Source organism: Pyrgilauda ruficollis, unplaced genomic scaffold, assembly GCF_017590135.1.
Source record: "Pyrgilauda ruficollis isolate IOZ18807 unplaced genomic scaffold, ASM1759013v1 scaffold40, whole genome shotgun sequence".
NCBI lineage: Eukaryota > Metazoa > Chordata > Aves > Passeriformes > Passeridae > Pyrgilauda > Pyrgilauda ruficollis.
The window spans coordinates 12,232,294-12,241,727 of NW_024525490.1; the positions used below are offsets into that span (position 1 = coordinate 12,232,294).

At 50.4% G+C, this 9,434-nt stretch overlaps 1 protein-coding gene across 1 annotated transcript; it reads right to left on the minus strand.

Annotated features, from left to right (window-relative positions):
• Positions 1–4,837: 4,837 nt before the first annotated feature.
• On the minus strand, positions 4,838–7,657 carry HTR1B (5-hydroxytryptamine receptor 1B). The gene is made up of 2 exons (XM_041477509.1): positions 5,951–7,657; positions 4,838–5,054 (listed from the first exon to the last, which is right to left on the minus strand). Exon 1 carries the CDS (start codon positions 7,144–7,146, stop codon positions 6,013–6,015), a length of 1,134 nt encoding a protein of 377 aa, XP_041333443.1. The 5' UTR covers positions 7,147–7,657; the 3' UTR covers positions 4,838–5,054; positions 5,951–6,012.
• Positions 7,658–9,434: the final 1,777 nt, after the last annotated feature.

Consider the following 9,434-nt stretch of genomic DNA (forward strand, 5'->3'; position numbering starts at 1 on the left):
AGGGGAAAAAAGTGAATGAGCTTGGGAAGTGTATGCCTTAATGTACAAGCAGACATGAATGTATTAACAAATGTTAATTTGAACATATTTGGGAATATCAAGATTTTTAGAAATATTGTTATACAAGTAATATTATGAAAGTGGCATCTGGATAGAAGGAGAATTCTAATTTAATTTTCACTTTTCTGAATTCTGGAAATATATTTATTATTTTTGTCCCATTCAGCCCTAAACACGTTCCTGAAATCTCATATAACATCATTACTGCTTAAATTTTCCAGATTTTGTTTTTTCCTGTTTATTTTTGCCTTGGTTCTGCATAAGGAAAGAAATACCAAAAGGGGTTGTTTTACATAATCACCCCCTGCTCATGTCCTTCCTATTTTTCTACAACCATTCAGCCTAAAAGATAGAACATATGATTACTCAGTGAAAGCCCTGCAGCTATGAACTCCATCTGTTTGTAGCCTTCTAAGTATTACTTGTATAAAGACAATAAAAAAGTCTTGTTCCTTTATAAGGATGACTGCAAGTAGTTTGATCTCTGAAAAAAATAACAAAGATTTTCTTTCTCCAGCTCTTGAAAATGACTCAGTATGAGATTTTGATCTCTATATTGTAAATTTGATATCCTGTGCATCTCCTCCCCATCTCATCTATTGAGCTGCTTGTTGTATTACATCTTTCAGGATTAACACGTGATTGATTAAGCAGCCTCATTTTCTGCTTGCTTTTCTATATGATTATTCTATGCTTAAATGTTTCAAGCTCATTATCAGCCAGACTCACTGCAGTAAGAGAGTTCACCTTAACTGCTTCTGTATTTTAGGCACTAACTGCTGGAATGTAAAAAACTCTTAATATGAACCACCAATCATTGTGTACTGACACAGAGGGGTGTTTAGGATATATCTCAAACATGTTTGGTTCTTCTAATGACAAAAAAGTTACCAACACACAAAATGGAGTTGGAATCTACTCCATTCCATAACTGAACACCTGTAATATTCTTACATGTGTCTGGGCATGGTTCTTCTTTCTGAAACTGCCCGCTCACCTGTCTGCTGTGGTCATGAGATGTTGGAGCAGTAACCTTGGTTTTTTCCTTACACCCTGGTCAAGGCTTGGAGATTTTGGATGATTCCCTCAAAGTCTTTCTTTGCTCTAACCTCTCTTCGGTGTTCTACAATCTCTGCTGCATTTCAATTTAAATGGAATTTTACTATTTGCTTGCAGAATTGCTCTCAGCCACATTGCTCAACCTGATTTGCTGCTACAAACCACAAATGCTTCTCCAATGTTACTACTACTTGTCATTTTCACTTTGCTTCCAGAAATAATAACTTTAGACTGATCTGGATTTTCATGTAAAAGTGCTTACTTCTGACCGTATCTACTCCTTTCTGACCAAAAGAACACAGGGGCAGCATTTTCAAGTCAGAAAGCACTTGGAGTGCTCTCCTGATGGATTGCAGAGTGGCTTTTTGCAGGCAGGGGCAATGGAGGGTAGAAATGAACTTCTCCAAATGGAGTTGTCCCTACTCTACATAGCCCTGTTGGAGGTTGAAGGCTAGGGCAGCTTCCTCAAATGCTTTAGCAGGGAATATGGTGTAAACATCTAGACATTTAGTTGAGATTCCTTTTATCACATGGAGACTTGGCACATTAGTCAAGGCATTCTCTTCGTCCTGTTCATGCAGAAAAGGCAGAACTTTGTTGGCTGCTGCATGGCCATATTAAGGTTAATTGCAAGAGATTTCCCCTCTTGATTTCTATATTCTGTGTTTTACTAACTGGAAAAGTCAGAAATGCCCCTTAAATAAAACTGAGGATTACTAGGAAAATAGTGCAGCTACGAGGCTGCAAACAGCTGCTCCCACAATGGCAACTGCTGTCGACTGTCATGTGTCTTCCAGCACCTGGAGTCAGCAACAGTCACACACACATCCCTTACTGTGAAATGTAGCAAACACAAGGCTTGCAAGTGTGTGTTCAACTTCAAACCCCAGCGCCCAGCGGAGATTTGTATCAAAAGTATCATTTGAGTGACTGAACCCAAGGCAATAAATAGATAAAAGAAAGGCATGCTGCTTCTGTAATGAAAGACTGGAACAGCATGGGTTTAGGCACCTTTGGAGTTTACCTGCAGTCATGAAGAGGCTCCCATGAGAAAACACTCAGAGGCAGGTTTCAATGAGCCATTTCCACAGGAATACAGATATAGGGTGGACAGAAAGGACAGCCTCTCCTACTAAAAATTTCAGATGCTCCATCCTCCCAGAAGCAGAGTGCGGTGACCAGGCACAGCAAGGGAGCAGAGAAGAAGGACAGCAAAATTCTCAGACCTCTTCAGAGAGAGTCAAAACTTTACCACCACGTCCCTCAACATCTTTTAAAATCTAGGTTCAACTAGGACACACTCTGCCAGTCACAGAAATGCTAAGCTCACACAGGACACTCTTCCCACCCCAAAACACTCGACGTGAATCTTGGAACAGGCTTTACATATTTATATTTTCTGTCACTGAGCAACATTTGCCCTACATTTCTTCTCTTTCACTGTGAACAAACGTGCGTCTTCACTCTCCCTGCCCCCCGTGTGAACGGTTTTCTGAAGCAGATGCTGCTGCTTCAGCAGCACAAGGTCTTTAACTACCAGGTACCTCTTCAGGGCTCGAGTCAGCCTCTTCTCTGTCCCCAAGCCACTCGGCCAAACATTCCACACTGACTGTCCTCCCAAGAGCGAGCATGGCTGTCTGTTTGCTTGTACAGAAAGTTCAGAGCCTCAGGATAAACTTAGAAGGGTATTTTCCTGATGAATTAGCTTCTCAGCAAAATCCTCACATCACAACAGAGAGCTGGGAGTATTTGCTGCCCATTGCTGAAGATGAAGGTGTACTCCAACAGTGCGAGGAACAGGAAGTCCAATTCCTGAACCACCCTGCTCTCCAAGCCCCCTAACTCTGTAAAATGGACAGAAAACTCAACTCTCTGGAAATGCTGGAATACTCACTTGAAATCCCATTTTCCATTTTTCACACATGTAAGAAGCCCAGTGAGAAAGAATTTGGGGTAGACAAAATTCCTTCTACGAGATCAGAAAATGACAAATGAGAATTGGTGAAGCATTGTTTTATGTTATCTTCCTTGCTTCTTTTCACACCATATATGCAAAAAAATCCTGAAATTTAAAATTATTATTGGCATTTCAAACAAATAAGATAACATTTTAGAAAATTCCTCTTATCCCATTTGTCTTTAATAATTTAAGAGGGTACTTTCTAGAAAGATAGTATAGTAGTTCTCTTTTTACAGTATGCAATTTCAAGGCAATTCTTTTGGATTTCTTCAAATTACCAAAGATGTTTATTTTCCACTGCTTCAGTTTGTATCTTACAGAGTTCCTCCTGCCTATGATCAGTAGAAGCACAAAGGGTCATGCACTTTCTGTACTATCCAGTTAAGTAAGTCCTTATTACTTAAATAACTCTCTGAAGAATAGCAGGCAGATAAATCATGTAAGATTTTTCCAGTTTTTTAACAACCACCATCTAGAATACATACACACAGCTTTAAAAGAACATTGATTACACTATCCACCAGATGCTAAAGTAAGTTTTGTTTGCTTTTAAAGGAGTAAGAAAAATATTTGTGGAAAAACCTAAACATTTTTTCTGACATTATATGAAAATAGTAATAATTATGCCTAACAGAACTAGCTACAATGAAAGTAAAGCTGCCTGTTAAAAAACTGACAACCGATTGAAGCTTGTCATTTCAACCTTCATCAATTGCTTTCTTGAGTGACTCATCAAATCAGTGTTACCTAAAAAGTCAATACTGAGAAAGAGGATAAACCAATAAAAACTCCTTTCAGTCACACAATTGCTACCACTCTTGAGAACACAGTCAAGCATTTTATTGTTTATACTCATTTTCATTTACACATAAGAGGAACAATCAATGCAGTTCTATCACAGAAGGTGGACCATGTCCTGAAACTCTGCTGAATACGCACAGACCTGTCTTAAGGTCCAATCAGGAGAAAAAAAAACAAAGGAAAAAGAAAACAAAACAAAAGAAGAAAAACAAAAAACATAGGGGGGGAGTAGGGAGGCAAGAAATTTCACTAACATCAGTTAATTAATGATTCATGAGTATTTATTTTGCAGGTGAAATAGCTCTTCTGAAAGAGCAAACTGCTTCACTTCTTTACAAAATACACTAAATAATGTTAAGTACTTAGAGGATTCTAAATTTCGCAGTGGTTCATGCGGTAAGGGTGTGCAACCGACACAAAATGGAAAACATGGTTACAGCATCAAACTGCTACTCCTATTCCCAGCTGGTTTATGGAAAAGGTCATCGGACTTCTTGATTTCTGCTCTTATGGAGTAAAATCAAGAAGTATTCCTGTTTAAAGGCAACTATGAGGACAGACTACAGATATGCAGTGCAGTTGAACAGGTCTACAACTCTTGTTTCTAGAGCATTTGCATTCACTATTGTTTTGAAATACAAATAAAACTTTTGCACACTGTCACTTCTCACACATGTTCAGCTGAAGGAGTCATTTACAGAAATTACTGTGATGCTCCTATTTTAAACGTGAGTTTGTCTCCTCTTGGCCTTATAGGTGAAGGGAGCAACTCTTTCCACTGAAAGAAAGAAATTACAGGTGTGCAGAAGTACAACTATGCTACCAACACAGACAGAGACAACTGTGCTCTTGTGCACACCCCTACAACCGGCCGGAGAACAAATTAAGAAGTTAAGCCTGCAAAATAAATGGAGTTTACTCTCAAACTTTTTTTTCTTCATTCCAGATGAATTATAGACCTTGATTCGAGGCTGCCCTCTTTTTTTTTTTTTTTTTTTTTGTGCAACTGATCTGCGTGCCTATTGGAACAGCATCTCTGCCAGAGTCATTACACTGAAACGCAGAGCTGAGCAGTTTGGTGGCAGAATGTATTGACGTTTTTGCAGCATCATGAGTCTGGCAACTGGGCTTGGGGAAGTTTCAAGCAGTGGGTCTTTACAATAGCAACTTGATTCTGCAGACAAAAAGCAAAAGATTGGCAGAATTATTACAGTATCACAATAAAGGCATGTATGCATTCTGCAGAACGTGGCGCTGGGTTTAGTGATGAGCTGGCAGCCACTGCTGTCCAGGGGCGCAGAAAGGCAAAGCCCTTCCGCGTGTGAAGAGACACACCGAGGTGTCCAGTCTCCCACGGAGGCTAAGGGACAGCTTTCCCCTCGGGACGCCTGCTCGCAGCCAGCTCCGCTCCCGCAGGAGCAGCCGGAGCCGTGAGAAGGGCAGAAAGAAGTAGGGCTGGACTTTGTCAGCAGCCTTCATCTGGGGCCTATCCTACCTCCCTTCCTCGCCAAAACAAAAAAAAAAAAAAAAAACCAACCAAACCCAAAAGCAAAAAAAACACCAACAAAAAACATCATGCCGCTGGCTCCGGGGCCGCATCGACTCCCTTCCAAAGGGGCTGCACGCCCAGCTGCCCAGCGGTGCCTGCAGCTGCCGGCGGGGGCCGGGAGGCGGCACCGGGGACGCCGCGGCGGGCGGGGACCGGCCCGGCCCGGCGCTCTCCGGGGAGCTCGGCTGCGGGCTTGGACAGCGAGCGCCGTTTAGCACTAATTGGCCGAAACACCGGTCATACGAAATGGCGGCAGATTGGTTTAATAGGTGGAATAAAAAGCAGATTGCCGTTGAGTCACTCCCTGCGATCTGGGGTTGGGGAGGGGGGGGCGTGGGGGGGGACGACACACACAGCTGGTGAAATGTCAGGAGCGCGCAGCATCCCCAGCGCTCGCCGCCACTTGCGAAGGGTCTGAACACCAGCTCTTTGTGGGGTGTTCAGCCCCATATCCAACCCCCCGCCTCCTCCCGGCCCGTGGCGCCCCGGCTCTCCGGGCAGGGCGGGGTGCGCGGACCTACCTGTGGCGCCGGGCGCGGGCGTGCATGGGGGCTGCCCCGGGGAGCACATCGCATTCAACATTTCAGCCTGTGCATCGGAAACGTATGAGTTTGTGGAAAGCTTGTTTGAAGTCTTCGTTAGACATAGTATAGATGACGGGGTTGATGAGGGAGTTGAGATATCCAAGCCACGTGAAAAAGTCAAAGATGGCCATGTGGAACCAGCAAGCGTCCTTGCAAATAGGCATCACCAAGCTGATGATGAAAAAGGGCAGCCAACACACGATGAAGGCTCCTAAAATAATCCCTAAAGTCTTTGTAGCTTTCCGCTCTCTAGCGGCCGTCAGCTTCTTTTTCTCCAGCAGGGCGTCCGAGACCTTCACCTTCACCTGGTTCATGTACACGGGGGAGCCCGTTTCGCTGGATCCCTCGGGAGCCTTGGAGTTTATGGACGTGACGGAAGAGGTCGACCCCGGGGAGTCTGTAATTAACTGTGCCCGCGTTAGTCTTTTACCTGCTTTCTTTGGCGTCTGCTTCAAAATCCGCGACCTGGCTTCCACGTAGATCCTCCCGTACAGGGCTATGAGCAGCAGAGTGGGGAAGTAGAAGGCTCCTACTGTGGAGTACACGGTGTACAGGACGTGGTCCGTGTTCACCACACAGTTAGATACTTCCTCGACCTTCGCCTGCCGCCAAAACAAAGGGGGTATGGAGATGCAGATGGAGAAGATCCATACCAGTGCGATCATGCCCGCTGCCCGCTTGGGAGTCCGTTTCGTGGAGTACTCGACGGCGTCGGTGATCGCCCAGTAGCGGTCCAGGGCGATGACACAGAGGTGCAGGATGGACGCCGTGCAACAGGTGATGTCCGAGGACAGCCAGATATCGCAGACGATCTGACCCAGCGTCCACCTGCCGGTCACAGTGTACATGGTGCTGATGGGCATGACAAGGATGGAGACGAGGAGGTCCGTGACGGCCAACGAGGCGATCAGATAGTTGGCCGGCGTGTGGAGTTTCCTCGTCTGGTAGACCGTGGCGATGACAAAGGCGTTGGAAAGCACCGTGGCCAGGGTGACCAGCGCCAGGACGACGGCGAGCACGATCTTCCCGGAGAGAGGGGTGGCATCTTGGTAAACCACTTCCTCGGCGCTACAGTTTCGGTAAGAGTCGTTGGCGGAGCCCAACTGCGCCCGGCAGGGGCCGGCCGGCTCCATCCCTCCGCGGCCGCCGCCCCCGCAGACGGCGGGGCTCGGCGCGGCACGGCGGGGCCGCTACCCCGGCAGGACCCCGTCGGCGCCGGGGGAGGGCTGCAGCATCCCCGCGCCGGCACCACCTCCCCGCCCGCCTGCCCGCCCTTCCGGGAGCTCCGAGCGGGCTCCGCGGAGCCTCACTCCCCACGGGCGAGGGAGCCGGGCAAACCGGGGGCCAGGCGCGCCCGCTCGTCCCGGCAGCTCATCGCCCCGCCGCCTGCCCGCGGAGCGCGGCGAGCCCCGGACATGGGGCTCCCGCCCCGGCCGCCCCTAAGCGCAGCCCCGCCGTCCGCGGCTCCACACCGTGTCTCGACGGGCGCGGTGGCAGCGCCGCATGCCCGCGGGCGGCAGCCTCGCCCCCCGGGCTGCGGGCGCGACGGCGGGGGCTGCGGGGGCAGCGGAGCCGCCCCGCCGGGCCGTGCCTTCACACGCAGCCCGCCGCAGCAAGTTTGCAGCCGCCGCCGCGGGTGCGGGAGGAGCAGGAGGAGAAAGAGGAGGGTCCGCGGGAGGCACGGGGAGAGACCACCTCCCATTGCGCCCCGCCGCGGGCCATGCTGTCGAGGCCCGGCCTCCGCCCAGCACGGGCAGCCGCGGGCAGGGGCCGGTGTGAGCGAGCGGCGAGCAGCCGCCGCCCCTTTTATAGCGGGCGGCGCGGCTCCGCCGGCACCGAGCAACCGGTGCCGCTCTCGGGCGGGCTGCCCGCCCGCCTGCCCGCGGAGGAGGAGCCGCCGCCGCCTCCCTTGGCCCTCCCTCCGGCACCTACGAGCCGCCCGACGGGGGGGTGGGGGGTTCGGCCCGCTCCGGCTCCGCGCACCGCCCCACCGCCGGCCCCCCGCCCCTGCCCCTGCAGGCGTCGGGAGGAGCCCGAGCTCGTCCCCCGCCCAGGCGGGGAGCAGCCCCTCCTCTTCCAGCCCGACGAGGGATGCCACGGCACGGGCAGATGCAGGTGCTCCTTGGTCCTGCCGTTGTTCCCATCCTGTCTTGCACCGTGCCCGCTACGCCGTGGGGCTGGGCGATGCCAGGCTCCCCGGGGAGCCCGGCGGGGCAACACCCTGGTATACAGCTCGCCGCCACGTCCCGGCGGCCTTACACGTGCCGCTCGGTGCCGGAGCTCGGCGTACGGGAGGGGCCGAGGCGGTGCGGGACGGGAGCGCAGCCGGAGCGGGCCGCCCGCCCTGACCGCCGGGCGAGGGGCTGCGCAGCGGGCGAGCCCCGCTGCATTAGAGGTGCGCGGCCCACCGGATCACATCGCCTGCTTTACACTTCTAGTAATCCCGTGTCTTCTGGGCTCAGGCTTTCTTACCCGTTTTTCCCCTTCCTTTTATATTTTTTCTTTTATTTTTCTGGTGCGCTTGGAGGGGCACGCCCGTGGTTGAGCAGCCTTGATGTGCCCCACAGGCTCCTCCATTGCTCGGCAGGCGGGGACAGGAGCAGCGGGAGCGCACGTTTGGCCACGTCCCGCGGCTCCTGCCAGCGTTTGTTCTCAGCAGCCGCAGGAAAGTTTTGCACACAAAGGGAGCGCGAGCTTGGTTTTTGCTGGGTCAGGACAATTCCAAGCTCGGTGAAATGCATATGCTCCAGCCCAACTAAATCTCCTGAAGATAACACGACAAATTAAGAAAGCGTTTTCAGTCTGCAAGCACGTTTGTGCACATCTCCGTGTGCTGCTACATGCCTAAGTTCCCTGTAAACTCTCAGCAGTTCCCTCTTGGACATCTCCTCCTGGCTGTTTTCCTCTGTAATGAAAAAGCAATCAGTTTCCCTGTGGCCCCGTCCTTTCTGGGCTATGCTGAGCACCACACAGGGGCAGGCACTGCGGTGCTCTGTCAGGGACATCGAGCTCATGGGCAGGGTGAGAAACCACCGCGCCCTGTTCGCCACCCTTCTGCAAGAGGGAATGGCTCACCCGGGAGGATGCAGATCAAGGACGTACCACAAGAGGAGGCTGGAGAGGATCCATTGTGGCCCAGAGGGACTAGGAAACTAGGAAGAGAAGCATTGGACTGAAGAAGAGCCAGGGCTGCACAACAGTGTGGGAAAGTCAGAGCCCTGCAGGGACAGCCCCTTCCTCCCTCCTTCGGCACAGGGCAAGGTGCCCTGATCTTGAGATGTGCTGAGACCCACATTCTGAGATAATTTAAAAAAAACCCCAAAAACCTAAACAAAACAAAAAACCACAAACCGTGGTGGTGCTTGAGATTTTGTAAAATCTGTCCCAGATCTTTAGTTAGACTCTCAAGAAATGAGGGGCG

Coding starts and splice junctions, on each gene's coding strand:
- HTR1B (XM_041477509.1), bottom strand. CDS start 7,146: ATGGAGCCGGCCGGCCCCTGCCGGGCGCAGTTGGGCTCCGCCAACGAC.